At 37.5% G+C, this 15,914-nt stretch overlaps 3 protein-coding genes across 3 annotated transcripts; 1 reads left to right on the top strand and 2 right to left on the bottom strand.

The window, feature by feature from the left end:
- Positions 1-973: 973 nt before the first annotated feature.
- LOC113586104 (vitellogenin-like) lies at positions 974-7,827 on the bottom strand. The gene is made up of 27 exons (XM_035523227.1): positions 7,788-7,827; positions 7,651-7,671; positions 7,396-7,547; positions 7,028-7,279; positions 6,778-6,939; positions 6,526-6,674; positions 6,282-6,432; positions 5,989-6,146; positions 5,746-5,911; positions 5,528-5,653; positions 5,080-5,298; positions 4,781-4,998; positions 4,593-4,690; positions 4,360-4,484; positions 4,166-4,266; positions 3,934-4,069; positions 3,626-3,812; positions 3,442-3,538; positions 3,167-3,352; positions 2,781-3,037; positions 2,382-2,692; positions 2,109-2,153; positions 1,945-1,998; positions 1,631-1,834; positions 1,382-1,533; positions 1,148-1,286; positions 974-1,063 (listed from the first exon to the last, which is right to left on the bottom strand). Exons 1-27 carry the CDS (start codon positions 7,825-7,827, stop codon positions 989-991), a joined length of 3,981 nt encoding a protein of 1,326 aa, XP_035379120.1. The 3' UTR covers positions 974-988.
- Positions 7,828-10,292: 2,465 nt separating this feature from the next.
- On the bottom strand, positions 10,293-12,793 carry LOC113581918 (vitellogenin-like). Its single transcript, XM_035523080.1, has 8 exons — positions 12,741-12,793; positions 11,880-11,997; positions 11,686-11,786; positions 11,454-11,589; positions 11,149-11,284; positions 10,959-11,061; positions 10,768-10,862; positions 10,293-10,495 (listed from the first exon to the last, which is right to left on the bottom strand). The coding sequence occupies exons 1-8, from the start codon at positions 12,791-12,793 to the stop codon at positions 10,293-10,295; spliced, it is 945 nt and encodes a 314-aa protein (XP_035378973.1).
- Positions 12,754-15,839, top strand: ctbs (chitobiase, di-N-acetyl-). Its single transcript, XM_027017343.2, has 7 exons — positions 12,754-12,966; positions 13,306-13,444; positions 13,548-13,756; positions 13,857-14,028; positions 14,151-14,248; positions 15,178-15,339; positions 15,435-15,839. The coding sequence occupies exons 1-7, from the start codon at positions 12,847-12,849 to the stop codon at positions 15,648-15,650; spliced, it is 1,116 nt and encodes a 371-aa protein (XP_026873144.2). The 5' UTR covers positions 12,754-12,846; the 3' UTR covers positions 15,651-15,839.
- Positions 15,840-15,914: the final 75 nt, after the last annotated feature.

Genomic DNA, 15,914 nt, shown 5'->3' with positions numbered 1-15,914 from the left:
GAGCAAGGCAGAATGTAAAGTACTGCAAATTCGCTTGAAAGTCCTCCAAGGGAATGTGGAGGAAAGATGGAGATATTTGTTATACACTTTGTTTATACACTTTAACTGTGCGTGTGCTTGGTGACTAGGGGGCTGTGGCAGGCCACATGCCTTCATAGCAAATATACCTTGTGTACAAGTATTAACCCATAAACTGGTGAATTTCCAGGATGGATGCCTGATACAGTGTTTGCGCATCAAAGTGTATAGCCAGTGGGGGTTTTTTTTCTTTTTCCACGTAGGAATATTCTCTTAGCTTGTGTTTAGTTTTATCAGATTGAGATCTTAGCATTAGGGTCCCTTTTTATCAAGTGTTGTATTAATTGTTTCTAGGTATGTGAAGTATTGGGCAATGGTTAATGTAATATAGTTTTGTTAAAACAATTCATCCAAATGAGGATTGTGGTATAAGTGCAATATCTAGCCGGAGTTACTTTTCGTGGTTACATTTTTTAAAACACTTCTTATTATTTTACAATTTTTTATTAGAATGATTCTATGAAAATGAAAGCTTTAATGGAGGTGTTTAATCTCACGTTGTGATTATATATACTGTTGTAGAGTCTGTGAGTATGCAGTGTGTGGGGTTTTGTTGCTGTTGCTGTTGTTGGTGTGGTAGTTGTTTGTTCCTTTTTTAGGGAACAACAATGGGGTATGTAATTGTAGTTTTATAGGGTTTTGTGTGGATACAATTTAGGAATTGCTAGAGATTATTTTATTATTAGAAAGCCACATATTGAAGGCTGTACTGTCAGGCCAAGAGTCCTGATCAGCACAATATTTTTAAAGCAAAATTGTGACAAAAACTACATAGACAATACACAAGAGATATTGTTTTCTTTTTGGATGCTGCATATTTATTTTACATAATTATTTACTTTGTTACATTCTGAAGAGTCACTTTCAGGACTTGAACATTTTTCAATAATCGCACAAATATGTAAATTCCTTATACTGCAACACTTCGATCATTTCCAATGGGCAAGGAAATAAGAAGAGGCACATCTTTCCTTGACAGCGTCATCTACAATTAAGGATGAACAACATTAAAAATGTTAAAGTATTAAAATATTGAGTTGTGCAAAGCCATGACAAAAATGTTTCTCACCTTTGGACACTTGAGAATAATGTTCAGGGAGTCCTGATCTGATAGAACCACAGTTAAGGCAATCTCTTTGCCCTTGTTATTGGCTTTCTCAGCAGAAATTCCGACCAAAGGAGCTACCATTAAAATGTAATCTGATGCCCTGATGTAAGAAAATCAAAGAGTAAATCAAGCAATAAGTATGAATCAGTTTGGCAGAGTGCAAAACATTTGTTGTTTTGATCTTGTTGAGTGTACCTCTTGGTGTAGATGGTCAAAATGTTTAGGACTTCTGGGAGTCTATCCCACTTCAGCTTCAAACGGGCAGCAAGTTTTGACTGCTGCAGACCGGTCTCAACTTTGGCACATGCAGAATATTCCTGACAATCTTTACCCCATGCAAGCTTGGCCTAATAAGAAAGAGATATGCTCAATGCAAGTCATATATTTACATTTTTAATATTCTGTGTGTTCTCTTAGAAAGCTGCTACAGAGAGCCAGGCTTACAGCAATTTTATGCTTGCTTGGCAGAACACCATCAGCACAGATCTTCCATTGGTAATTTTTTACAATGGAGGAAAGCACAATCTGTACTCTTGAAGTGGACTTGTCCACGTAAGCAGCAAGCTGATATCCCAGTACACGGTCAGTTCTAACAGCACGAGCAATGATGGCAATGGCAGGTGGAAGAGCATCTCCAAGGAATTTAGCCTAAAAATGTAAAGAGGCACTTTACTTCTTCCAATAGTCCTCTGGATGTTAAGCAAAAAAAATGTATTGTGCTTATCATATTTAAATTCACAACTAAATATTTGCTGTACCTGTCTCTCAAAGCTAGAGCTGCTGGTACCTGACACTCCCTGTAAGGCCAAGTACTGCAATAAAAGTAGAAACCTCATTATTTTTTATTTTTAATGCAGGAAAAGATAATGCATATAAACACACAAAATTAAAATAAAGCTGAAGAGATTTTTTTTGGATCTACCTTATCCTTATGGAATTTCTGGAAGGGTTCATTTATAGAAGTAGCCTAGGAAGAAACAATGAATGACTCATGAGATTGTGTTTGAGGAGGTGCAAAAATAAAAAAGCACTGGAAGGCAACACAGGTCAATACGTTTTGGTGTTTAAAACTATATACATCCTAAAAACAGTGAGTTGCACACCACCCATAACTGCTAACAGATTTATTCTTGTCATATAATGTAATGGGTAATCATGAGTACTACTTAACAATAGCCATACACTAAAGACTTACATCAGATGTCTGAGCACTGGATGAACTACTGGAACTGCTGGAACTGCTGGAACTGCTGGAACTGCTGGAACTGCTGGAATTACTAGAACTACTGGAACTGCTGGAATTGCTGCTGATTGAGGAAGAGGGTCTCATTGAATTGGACTGGATGGTCTTCATTCCAGCCTTGAGTATGTCCCTCAGCTTCAACAGGATGGCAGTTTCTTCTGAGTATTCAGCTTCAACAAGACTGATTCCTTTACTGAGCTTTTCAGCTGCCTCAGGACCAAGTTGTACCTCAAGCTCCAGTCTTTGAAGGGCAGGACCATCAACTAAAGTGTATGTGAGAGTATATTTCCCATATTCATATTGGTAATACATTAGAACAACTATTATTCATAGTTTGGCCTCAATAATTACCTCTTGCCACTGAAATACGAGCTGTGTGCTGTCCAACAATATAGTAAATAAGATCGCTGTCAATAAACCCTGCATTGCGAGAGGAAATGTCTAGGCATGCCTTCATGCGAATGTAGGGGACAACATCACACATCGACATTTGAATTAAAGCAGGGATCCAACTGGGCGGAGCATCAGAGGGCACTGGAGGTGCCAGAGATACCACCCTCTGTGCTGGGAGGTCCTCAATGTTCCTGGCCACAGCCACAGTCTCAAACCTGTTGGCGCAGAATGCAGCGAAAAATCAAGGCTCACGATATGCAACATCTTTAGGTTCGTAATATCAGTTTTGGCCTTTTTATTAAATGTTTTACATTTTCTTAGAAATAAAGGCATCTTTCAATTACCTAATGGTTGCAACATGATCAGGAACTGCAACAGGCAAAACCTCCACCTTAAAATTGCGTTTCGGAAGGTCAGCTCTTACAATCAGTTTTCCTGGCACAGTTATATGGAGCTTTCCTTTGGCCATTGCAGCAGCCTGAATGACGGCAGTGTTCACTCCAATTAGAGTAAATGTCTGCATTGCAACACTGAAAGACAAACAACAGGAACATGTTTATGCAGTTTCACTGGCTTGTTTTCTGATTCAGTCATTTGAAAGGTGTCTGTGGTAGTCTACCTTGGTCTGGTTTCAGCACGCAACTGAAGATTAGTCTTCAATAACTGATCAAGAGTGATGGTCTCTTCATGTAGAGGAGGTGTGATGGTTGTATGAACTAAAAGGATCAAGGTAATAACTTGGTCAAACATTTCTAAAATTCACATTTTTAAAGCTGGGATGTTACATTGAGGTGAAAACCTACTATTGATAGATGCAACAGCAACAGCAGCAGCGTAATGACTGAGCTCCATCGGCAGACCAACAGCAGTGGGGAGGATGCGACGCACCTCAGCTGGCAGCAGAGACTTGGAATATTGGCGATCAATCCCAGTCTGCATTGCACTAACAATATCCTTCACAATTTCTTGTGCACGTGGCCCTGTAGCAACCTCCAAATAGTGAATGATTATAAGATTAGATTTTACATGTAATAATTTATTCATTTCTTTATATTTCATTAATAAAGGCAATCAAAAACTTTTGTAACAAAGAAGTTTCTTAATTAAATACCTGTGCTGCTTGTTCAATGACACTTTCAATTAAGGCTTTGTCAATTTTGGCAAAAGCGATTTCCTGTCCAAACAGTTTCATGTACATGGAGGCCAATGGCAGATTTGTTGGCAACAAGCTCTTCCAGTTCTTCAGTTTGTAAGGAATAAAAGAGGAAGTATAAATATTTGATAAATTAGATCAAGATGAAACTATTAAAATAAGGTGAATTCAGTGTTAATGGTAGCTTCTTGCCTTCATGATTCGCTTTATCTTGGTCATCCAATCAACATTCTCGTCACCAGCTTGAATTTTCATTAGCACTTGCTGGAGTCCCTCAGTTCTCACACCAACCTGGTTCAAATAACAAATGGCAATCCCAGTTGTAGAAACAAACTGCCTGATTTACATGAGTTCACTGACATCCTCAAACAGGGCACCTCCTACCTCAAGAACATCAGATGCAGCTCCAGCCAGGTAGGCACGTGCTTTTGCCACAATGGCTCTAGGCAAGATGTGGGCACCATCATTGATGATGAAAGCACTACCAGCAGCACCAACCAGAAAAGGAGCTTTGAATGCAACAAAAAATGTATTGTTCAGTAATAAAACCATTTACATTTTTTTGAGTGAGATGTACAATTTCTTTTAGTAAAATAGCAAAGCTCTTTAACACTTACACAAATAAAGGTCATAGCGGAAGGCTCTGCTGAAACGGAAGCTCAGTCTATTGAGTTTGGGATTCAAGATTCTGATGGCAACATTAGCTGCTGCAGCCCTGTAAGATTCAAAGTAGTCACTTCTGGGTTGCGGTTTGCAGCTCAACAGTATAACTAAGTAATATTTTTGAAAAGTAAGACATTCTTACACATTGATGAAATCGGGGGCCATGCTTCTGGTCAGAGACTTGATGTGAGAGTATGTAAAGCTGGTCACTTGCATGCTGGGCTCCTTCTCCAAAGCACCAGCAAGAGTGGACATAAGAGCCACTGAAGGCTTGGTCTCAAAGAGCAAAATGCAGGCAACCATGCGCAGTTCAGGATGAAGAGTTTTATCCATAAAGAGTTGCAGTGCCACTGACTGAACCTATAAAAGAGCAAAAGATTTAGTTCCATGATCAAAATGAGCTAAAATGCATTTTGTGTTCTATCATCATGTGATGGATACCATGTTTGGTTCTCTCTTGGCAATTCTCCTAAGGGCCAAGACGGCATCAACTTGGACTCTCATGGGAACATTTGCAGCTGCGGTTCCAAATCCAGGGAGGAGTTTCATGATGGGTTTAAGGCTAGAAGGGTGGCCTGCATTGCCAAGAACCTTCAGTGCCAGGGTGATTTCACGAATATCAGCTCTGGAAATAGCCCCAGCAACAATGTCATGGATAGGCTGAGGAAAACATTTGAGAGATGAAATGTATTAGCTTTGAGTCCACATTCATTACAATTAAGGAGCACTGAAATTCATCATACTTAACAGTATAAATCTTTCTTCTCTTAATCTCTGAGCAACTTTATAAATTAGACATAGTTATATTTGATATATATGCCTATTAAGAAAAGTAGTTGAATCTAGATATGATGATTTATAGACATAATGGAAAGATCAGAGGTTTTACCTTCATAAGATCAGCAGGACAGGAAGGAACTCCAGCACAGTATCTGGCTATCATGGAACCATAGCCCAGCATGACCATCTCACGCAGCAATGGAATTGACTTGAGTTTTGGGTTCAATGCCTGGCGCTATTAAACAGAGTGGAAGGTTATAAGGTTTTATAAGATCTCTAAGTGTCTGCTGAACTACATTTACTATAACGCTAAAAATAGCTACTCACAGCAGTCATACGGATAGTGTCGGGATTAGCAGTGACCATGTGCAAAGTGACCGGAAGGGCTTGGATGAGTTCTGGCTTGGTAAGCTCATCATCTTGGAACTTCTCATTGATGAACTTCAAAGCCACTGGTGTACCCATAAAAGCCAGCGCATCCAGAATCCATCGTCTACCAGAAGAAGGATTTTAGAAAAGGCCAAATCACGCTGCACTTTTATTTCATTAAAGTATTCCTAAGAATTTTACCTGCGAGCAGGTTTGGCCTTGTACTGAGCCCAAATGGCTTCAATATTCTCCAAGGTTGCAAAACGCATGAGCTGCACAAGCTGAACATACTTCAGAGGAGCATCCTCATGGACCTTAGCTACATTGTGTTCAACCAGATGCTGCAATACCTCCACAATCTGAAATAGAGAAAAGGAAATGCCTCAACGTTTGATAGAAAAACAATGACACTTGTAAGAGAACAAGTTGTTTCTTTCAGATGAATATATGAAAACATCTTATACATGTAGGTTAATGTACATGAACAATGATACCTGGGCCTGTGCATTGCTGATCTTCAGAAGCTGAATGGGGGTTTGAAGAATCTCAGAGCCAAACTCATAACGTAGGGATCCACGGGCTGAGTACTGATCATTGCTAGGAGCAGTGGGCTTGTTCTGCACCTCCAGCAACCTCAAAGTTTGGCTGTTGTGAGAAATAACCTTTCAGATTTTTTTCATACCATGAAATTTCCTGAAGGTTGTGACAGGATATGAAACATGAACAGATAGATCATACTTGGCTCTCATTTGGGCTGCTCCATTGAATGTATTGAATGCTGAGAATTCATGGACCTCTTCAACTGTAGCCTCAGAGACCAGAGCATGATCATCAATGGGCTTCATGATGTACTTGTAGGTTGCAGTTCCAGTTAGACTCTTAAGTCTCTGTGGTGAGAACAGAATGACTTCTAGAAGGTGTACATTTTACATGTGCTAAATCACACTTTTAAATGCGACTTTTGAACTCATTGATAAAGTTTGAGCTCACCTGTTGGCATTCAACACACTTCTCAGTATAAGCCAAACCGATGTCCTTGATGACCCTTTCATGGCAATCGGTCAAATCTTTGGACTTTGTCACAGCAATTTGATGGGGTTTGAATTGTTCCCTGATCATATAATGGGTTTTGCAGACACCCTGAGTTCCATCCTTAGAAAATGAAATGTTTTGAGCCAAGGTGATAAATCAGAATATGACAGAACCATCAACTGATATTAAAATACATTTATTCTCTTACCTCATGCAGCTCATAGACATTCTGGGTCTGCTTCAGGTTGAGCTGAAAGATGTTGAGGATGCCTCTGTGCAGGTTCAGAACAGTAGAGGAAACTCTAGCAGGGGCAAATACTTTACCAACCACACCATTAGAGTATTCGAATTTGATGGGAGTCACAAGCTGAGTCTTCAATGCTGAGGTAAGTTTAGTGGCAGGAATGAAAGAATCCTGGGGCCAGACACCAGCGTACTCAAAGAGTTGGGGTTCCAAGAGCTGAGTGCAAAATGATCACAAACCTTGGTTAGAGTTTCTTAAACGCACAAATTAGCCATATGTGTCTTGATTACATAGCAACAGTTCATATTTCATGCAATGACAAATCATTTTACCTTCAGGAGGAAGGTATTCTGAGACGTAGAACTGATGAGAACTTTGCTGCTGATTTTTACACCAGCCTTGGCCAGACCCTCCTGAGGCAGACCGCCCAAGACCCGACCGTCATACTTGTACACAAAGGTCTTACCGGGAGCAAACTCTGGAACTTTTGAAACACGTTATAACTTTGAAATACCTTAAATACATAATGAATTCAACATTTATGAGTGTGTCTAGGGTATAATTAGCTCTTCTTAAAAATAACTTACCGAGGTTAATCTGCTGACTTGCTAAATGAAGTAAGAAAAGAACAGGTAAATAGCCATTTTATAAAAATGTTCAAAGCATTAATTCAATTCATTCCATGTTTTTGAGGAAATTAAACCATTATCTGATAATAACTTACCCACAAGGGCCAGAGTCAAGGCAAGAACAACAGCTCTCATGGCTGGTTATCCAGTGATGAAGCCTAAAAGAGAGTACCTTTTTATACTAGTAGTTGTGATGACTAAACAGTAAGTTTAAAATTAATTATTAACTCATAAATCCAAATTGTGATGGCAAAGATTCATTCTTGTTTAACTTCCACAAAATTTGTCTTAAACAAATCAATCATTTTAAGGTCAGGTTCCCCTGGCCTCAGGACATGTTAAGAGCAATGACCACATGTAAAGTAAATATTAAAGGTTTATTTTGTTGTTTCATATAACTTTAATCAATATTTTAAAAATATATTTTAGTGATCTCATGAATAAAGTATTAAATATCTCTCACAAGTTGTAAAAAAATAAATGAGACACTAAAATAAGTAAACAAATAAATAAATGCATTTCATTTGATCCATGTCTTTGGAAAAGATATGCTTTTTTTTTGGGTGAGTTGTCATGCATTACTCTGGTAACGAATGTCCAAACAAACATTTATAAGAAGTTCTAAGAATATGTGCAACATTTTACTCTTAGAAAAGCCTTCCAGGTGATTATATCAAGAGCCTGGAAGAGACAATGACAACATTGTTAAAAGTTGTAATCAATATTAAACAGATTTCATTTAACACAATTGGTCAGTGCAGAACTTCATATTTGTTACTTTACAGTTTTCCGATCTCATCATTATTTTTAAAATGATAAAGAAACTTAAAAAAGTGTGTTAGTATGCCCAAAATCTTTACTATTATTTTATATGTTAAGGATATACTATGCAAAGCAGGTGAGAATATTTCACCTGTCTACATTGCTGTTAATAATATCAGCAAATATATATAACTTTAATCAATATTTTTAAAATATATTTTAGTGATCTCATGAATAAAGTATTAAATATCTCTCACACGATGAAAGAATAAATGAATAAATAAATAAACATCTATTTGCTGAGTTTAAAAGTCAAAAATTGCTTTTTTGGGTGAGTTGCTTTACTCCTTTTTTTGTTGTTGTTGTCAGGTGTTACCCTGGTAACGACTGTCCAAACAAACATTTATAAGATGTGCTAACTATATGTGCGAAATTTTACTCCTAGAAAAGCATTCCAGGTGGTCATGTCATGAAGCTGGATGAGACAATGACAACATTGTTAAAAGTTGTAATCAATACTAAACAGATTTCATTTAACACAATTGGTCAATGCACAACTTCATATTTGTTACTTTACAGTTTTGCGATCTCAATATTATTTTTAAAATGATGAAGAAACTTACATATTTAATTACATGCAATTGAAACCAGTATGTATTATTACATTTTTCACTCTAAATCAAGTATTAAAAACTCCCAAGTTATTAAATGCATTTTGAAGAGATAACTGGGCTTATTGCATGGCCTGGGATAATGTGACACTGAACTCATCACTGCTCTGTTCTGTGGACTTTGACTTTAGTGTTTGTCAATTCAAAATTCATGTCCAATTCAAGTATGGATTTTTTAAAAACGTTGCTTGGCCTTTTACTGGTAACAGAAAGAGACAATCTTTTAATTGTTTTATGTAAATTACAACATGGATTGATGCCGTATCTTATTTCAGACCTCATTTTTATTCACTCTACTTCTAAATTTCTCAGTTTTTCACATAATTTGCTTTTGAATATTATTCCTTAATAACTAAGTCTAAGGGGACTATGCTTATGTATTTATTTGGTTCTAGCGCCATGACTTTACAACAGTCTTCTGCTTTCTATCAGCTCCAGTCCATTTCATAACTAGTTTTAATACTCACTCCGGGACCTACTGCTTCTCTCTGTAAAGTCTGCAGTGTTTCCTTTTTTATTTTAATACATGGTTTTATTTGTCTGTACTTTTGTAGCGGCGACCTGCTGAGTCATACCATTGAATAAAACAGTAACACTTAAAAAGATCTTAACCGTTATTCAAACCATATTATAGTTATTTAATTTGTAGCTATAAATAAATACTTTAATTTGAACATTAACTTTGTAATTAGATTTCAAATCGCAACTAATATAAACACTGCCACATCACATTGTTAATGACAGCTATTCAGACTGTAGGTAGAGAACTAATATTAGATATCTTGGAATTTCATAAACACACACAGTGTACTGAGAGTGCCCTGTCCAGTTTTAATAAGCCTGTATGGAGTCTTAGTTGAAATAGTATGCTTTTCAGCATTTAAGTGTCATTGTGCAAAACATTTGTTGTTTTGATCTTGTTGATTGTACCTCTTGCTGTAGATGGTGAAAATGTTTAGGAGTTCTGGGAGTCTATCCCACTTCAGCATCAAACAGGCAGCAAGTTTTGACTGATGCAGGCCGGTCTCAACTTTGGCACTGTGATGGACTGCTCCTGTTTCCACTAGTCACGTGGTTCAGCCCACTGCTGCAGTGGAATGCAATGTAATTGTTTTTGTTTATAGCCATGCCTCTCGTGTCTGAGCACTATTTAACAATAGCCACACACTAAAGACTTACATCAGATGTGCGAATACTGGATGAACTACTGGAACTTCTGGATCCCCTGGAACTGCTGAAATTGTTGCTGATTGAGGAAGAGGAGCTCATTGAACTGAACTCAATGTTCTTCATTCCTGCCTTCAGTATGCCCCTCAGCTTCAGCAGGAAGGCAGTTTCTTCTGAGCTTTCACCTTCAACAAGACTGATTCCTTTGAAGGGCAGGACCATCAACTAAAGTGTATGTGAGAGTATATTTCCCATATTACTATAGGTAATACATTAGAAGAACTATTATTCATAGTCTGGCCTCAAAAATTACCTCTTGCCACTGAAATACAGGCTGTGTGCTGTCCAACAATATAGTAAATAAGATCGTTGTCAATAAACCCTGCATTGCGAGAGGAAATATCTAGGCATGCCTGCATGTGAATGTAGGGGACAACATCACAGATTGTCTTTTGAATTGAAGCAGGGATCCAACTGGGCTGAACATCAGAGGGCACTGGAGGTGCCAGAGACACCACCCTCTGCACTGGGAGGTCCTCAATGTTCCTGGCCATAGCCATAGTCCCAAACCTGTTTGAGCAGAATGCAGTGAATAATCAAGGCTCATAATATGCAACATCTTTAGGTTCGTAATATCTGTTTTGGCCTTTTTATTAAATGTTTTACCTTGGTCTGGCTTCAGCATGCAACTGAAGATTAGTCATCATCAACTGATCAAGAGTGATGGGCTCTGATTGTTCATGGAGAGGAGGTGTGATGGTTGTATGGACTAAAAGGATCAAGGTAATAACTTGGTCAAACATATCTAAAATTCACATTTTTAAAGCTGGCACGTTACAATGAGGTGAAAACCTACCGTTGATAGATACGACAGCAACAGCAGCAGCGTAATGTCTGAGCTCCATCGGCAGACCAACAGCAGTGGGAAGGATGCGACACAGCTCAGCTGGCAGCAGAGACTTGGAATACTGGCGATCAATCCCAGTCTGCATTACACTATATCCTTCACAATTTCATGTGCACGTGGTCCTGTAGCAACCTCCACATATTGAATGATATAAGATTAGATTTTACATGTAATTATTTATATTTATTTAAAATTATATTATTAATAAAGGCAATCAAAAACATTTGTAACAAAGAAGTTTCTTAATTAAATACCTGTGCTGCTTGTTCAATGACACTTTCAATTAAGGCTTTGTCAATTTTGGCAAAAGCGATTTCCTGTCCAAACAGTTTCATGTTCATGTAGGCCAATGGCAGATTTGTTGGCAACAAACTCTTCCAGTCCTTCAGTTTGTAAGGAATAAAAGAGGAAGTATAAATATTTGATAAATTAGATCAAGATGAAACCATTAAAGTAAAGTGAATTCAGTGTTAATGGTAGCTTCTTGCCTTCATGATTCGCTTTATCTTGGTCATCGAATCAACATTCTCGTCACCAGCTTGAATTTTCATTAGCACTTGCTGGAGTCCCTCAGTTCTCACACCAACCTGGTTCAAATAACAAATGGCAATCCCAGTTGTAGAAACAAACTGCCTGATTTACATGAGTTCACTGATATCCTCAAACAGGGCACCTTCTACCTCAAGAACATCAGATGCAGCTCCAGCCAGGTAGGCACGTGCTTTTGCCACAATGGCTCTAGGCAAGATGTGGGCACCATCACTGATGATGAAAGCACTACCAGCAGCATCAACCAGAAAAGGAGCCAACAAAAATGTATTGTTCAGTAATAAAACCATTTACATTTTTTAAGTAAAATGTACAATTTCAGTAAAATAGCTCTTTGTGTGCCCTGTATAATGTTCAAATTTTGGATTTTTCTTATAACCACAGCCTGATCCATACTTTTCTATAATTTATCCTAGATTTGTTTCGATAGCTGCTCTCGCTAACATGAATAAATTGCTTATGATTCTGTCACTGACAGGCTCAAAATGATTAGCAGAAATATACACAGCCATATTGTTTTTGAAATGGAAATAACAAAAGTTAGCTTCTTAATCATATTTAATTTTACACATTAGAATTTTGATTTGACTGGGGAAAACCCCGAAATTCAAAACTTTTTTAAAATGAGGCTTTTATCATTTTTACATATTTACTTTGCGTCAGCGTAGTTTTACTGTATAACAGTGTAACTAATGTACAGCAAATGTAATATTCGATATTCCCATTTTTAAGATTCTTAAAACAATACACAACAAATGTTTTTTTAAATTAAAAACAGGTAAAAATTTTACCAGCTATTTCGATGTTAATAACCCTTAATTTCACAAATATTTACATAACAATTATAAAAATCATATATTATAAAACGTTCTTGAATTTCGAGTTTGGGCTGTTATTAGTCATTTTATTTGTGTGTATTTATAGTAAGCGTTATTCCTTGTTGGATCAAAATTATCATTTGACATTTCTAAACGGAAAGACAATTGACATACCGTAAAGTGTCCTTCTCGCACGCCATACTGAGGAAGTAGAACGGTTGTCTCATGATGTTGAAATGATTAAAAAGTTAGCTTTTGTTATTTCCCTTTCTTAACAAAAATGTGGCTGTATATATATTTCATCGTTGTTTTGAGCCTGTCAGTGAAAGATTCATCAGCAATTTGCCCATGCGTGCGAGAGGAGCTATGTCAACCAATTCAGCATAAGCGAGAGTTTGAGGTAAGTATAGGGCATTCGATTGAAACCAATATTCGATAGTTTCGTGTTAATTATTTAGAGAATGTTTTTGCATGATTCCTTCGCACATCAAACGCATTTACCTATCTATGGTATGTTGCGTCAGTTCTGCAATAAGGGAAGAAAATGTCGACAATGTAATTACATGAACGTATAACGAATTGAACCAGTGGAACGGTGCTGTAGTTGAACAGTCATGTATAAGATGCTAAATCATCAAATATAAGTTACTAAATGTTCTTAGGTTATGCAAATGCAAATTAAGGAATGTCAAAGGTCTGTCTCCCAGTTTTCACATAAGGTAACCTCAACCCCCTGCAGGTTTTTGTCTTTGATGTGGGTGGAAAGTCATGGAAATTGTATGACTGGTCCAAAGTGACGACAATTGCTGCCTTTGGAAAGTATGACGCAGAGCTTATGTGTTATGCCCATTCCAATGGAGCACGTCTTGTTTTGAAAGGTAGGGGTATTTTTTATAAACACCATTTAAAACACATAATCTGTAAACTACAGCATGTGACCTGTCCTTTCAGAAATCAAAAGGTTTGGGCATTCCTTCACAGGTGATGTGCCCCTCCCAGATATGGTGGAAGATGCCAAAAGGACAGCTTGGATCAAGGAGAAGCTTAATTTAGCAAAGATCCAGTTTATGGATGGTATAAACATTGACATTGAACAGGCTGTAGAAGAGTCTTCCCCTGAATACTATGCTTTAACAGCGCTTGTCAAAGAGACAACAGACATGTTCCATAAAGAAATTCCAGGCTCTCAGGTAGAATGCTGAATAGAATACAAAAAAGCCCTGTCATGTACCCTGAATACTGACTATCATTTCAGTTGTTAACCTTTTGTCTTACTGATGTTAAATCTAGGTGTCCTTTGATGTGGCTTGGTCACCTAAGTGTATTGATAAGCGTTGCTATGACTACACTGCAATTGCAGATTCTTGCGACCTTCTCTTTGTAATGTCTTATGATGAACAAAGTCAGATCTGGGAGGACTGCATCGCAATGGCAAATGCACCCTTCAATCAAACGCTAGCAGGTAAGTAATGGAATTGTGTTTCTGAAGAAAATGTTCTGATTTTAATAATAGAATTAATTTGACTTTTTTTGGTTCAGAACATGTAAAAAGGCATAACATAAAGAGGTTCCTTTGTCTTGCAGCATATGATCAATACATTGCAATGAAAGTAGACCCAAAGAAACTTGTGATGGGAGTTCCATGGTATGGTTATGACTACCTGTGCCTAAACTTTTCACAGGTATAAAAAAAACAAAACAACATTCCTTTAATTGAGCCCTTGCAACAGAAAGTATACCTGTCCACTTACTGTTTTTCTTCTTTCTACAAAACAAAAACTATAAAGCATTGCAAGTTTTATTTTTAAATGCCCACTTCAATGAAGTAAGATTAAGTCAAAATAATGCATATGTAGCATTTTAAGGTCATTTTAATGTAAATGTTGTACAAAATCAAATACTGAAATAACTGATTACAAAAAAGGGTAAATTCCTGATGTTTTTTAATTGCAAGGGCTCAGTTGTAGTTTTTTCTTTTATACTTTATTTATTTACATTTTAAGTGCCTCAACTGTTAAAAAAGCAAGCCATAAAACCCACATGACAGCATGTGCTTCATCTCATAAACAAATTATTTTGTACATAAGTCATTTGCATTCATTTTGAACTATCTGTATTGTGCCAGGCTGGTTCTGATTGGCCTTTGGGCAGGTTTTCTCCCAGGCTTTTAGTAACTTGACTGAAGCAACTGATAAACAACCACACATCTTATTTAAGCACATAGAACAGAACATTTCTGATCCTGTTCATTTTTTAAACCAGGGGTTGATACCGGAGGGGGCAGGGTCCAAGCACATTTAGGTACTGCTGAACATGGTAATTAAGTGAGTTTATTTTGGTGTGCTGTGTAGGGAAACAACCAAACTCTGCTGAAATACAGCCCTCCATGACCAGAATATTGCAACCCTTATATAAAATGGCAGTGCCCTAATATTCACATTATGTAAAGGAAAGTAGCTGACCAGTAATGTTTATCACATGGTTTCAGATTCTATGTTAACTCTAGTTCACCAGTCCGAATGATAAATGAACATTTCAGCAGTTATGTTGCAACACCAAAATTATTGAATCAAGATTTTAAATTACAATTGCTACTATTGCTGTGTCATAGGAGGGGATCTGCACAATCCCTAAAGTGCCTTTTAGAGGGGCTCCTTGCAGTGATGCATCTGGAAGACAAATCCCCTACAGCACTCTGATGAAACAGATAAACTCTTCCATGTCTGGGAGGCTTTGGGATGAGATCCAGCTCGCTCCCTATTACAATTACAAGGTCTGCTGCAGCAATATTTTAAACATTATTAAAGTCACTCTGAAATCAGTGAGACCTTCAGAATGTACACACTGTTTCTTTATTAAACCTTACAGGACAACAAGGGCAAGGTCCATCAGTTGTGGTATGATGACCCAGAGAGCATCTCCCTGAAGGCTGCTTATGTGGGACAGCAGAGTTTGAGGGGGATTGGCATGTGGAATGGAAATCTCCTTGACTACAGTGATGACCCTGTTGCCAAGCAGCAAAGTGCTGACATGTGGAATGCCCTCACACCAAACCGAAAAGCGGTGTCTTTAGCAGTCTCCTAGGAGTCTATAGCTATGTCTGCTACCCTATATAAAACTCTGTCTTGGGTCTAAAAGGAGTGAAGATTTGAGATTTATTGTAATTGGTAGATTTAACTGCTTTTTTATTGCATCAGTAATAATAATTGACATTTCTGCAAGAACACAGTGCCTTCTGGCTTAATTAAATGCAGTTTTGAAATTTAAAACCAATTACTGATTTTAAAAAGGCTTATTTCTGTTGTGAGGGTTTAAAAGGAATCTCCCCATCACACAATACACTGAACA

The sequence above is a fragment of the Electrophorus electricus genome, chromosome 26, assembly GCF_013358815.1.
Source record: "Electrophorus electricus isolate fEleEle1 chromosome 26, fEleEle1.pri, whole genome shotgun sequence".
NCBI lineage: Eukaryota > Metazoa > Chordata > Actinopteri > Gymnotiformes > Gymnotidae > Electrophorus > Electrophorus electricus.
Note: the sequence above shows the minus strand (reverse complement) of the source record. Positions and strands in the feature narration are given on the sequence as shown.

Coding starts and splice junctions, on each gene's coding strand:
- LOC113581918 (XM_035523080.1), bottom strand. CDS start 12,793: ATGAGACAACCGTTCTACTTCCTCAGTATGGCGTGCGAGAAGGACACT. Junction 11,285..11,453: donor TCATTGAACAAGCAGCACAG/GTATTTAATTAA, acceptor GGATATAGTGTA/ATGCAGACTGGGATTGATCG. Junction 10,496..10,767: donor GCCCTCTGATGTTCAGCCCA/GTTGGATCCCTG, acceptor TGCCCTTCAAAG/GAATCAGTCTTGTTGAAGGT.
- ctbs (XM_027017343.2), top strand. CDS start 12,847: ATGTGGCTGTATATATATTTCATCGTTGTTTTGAGCCTGTCAGTGAAA. Junction 13,757..13,856: donor AAGAAATTCCAGGCTCTCAG/GTAGAATGCTGA, acceptor TGTTAAATCTAG/GTGTCCTTTGATGTGGCTTG. Junction 14,029..14,150: donor CTTCAATCAAACGCTAGCAG/GTAAGTAATGGA, acceptor TTTGTCTTGCAG/CATATGATCAATACATTGCA.
- LOC113586104 (XM_035523227.1), bottom strand. CDS start 7,827: ATGAGAGCTGTTGTTCTTGCCTTGACTCTGGCCCTTGTGG. Junction 6,147..6,281: donor TCAGCAATGCACAGGCCCAG/GTATCATTGTTC, acceptor TCTCTATTTCAG/ATTGTGGAGGTATTGCAGCA. Junction 5,654..5,745: donor ACACTATCCGTATGACTGCT/GTGAGTAGCTAT, acceptor TCTGTTTAATAG/CGCCAGGCATTGAACCCAAA.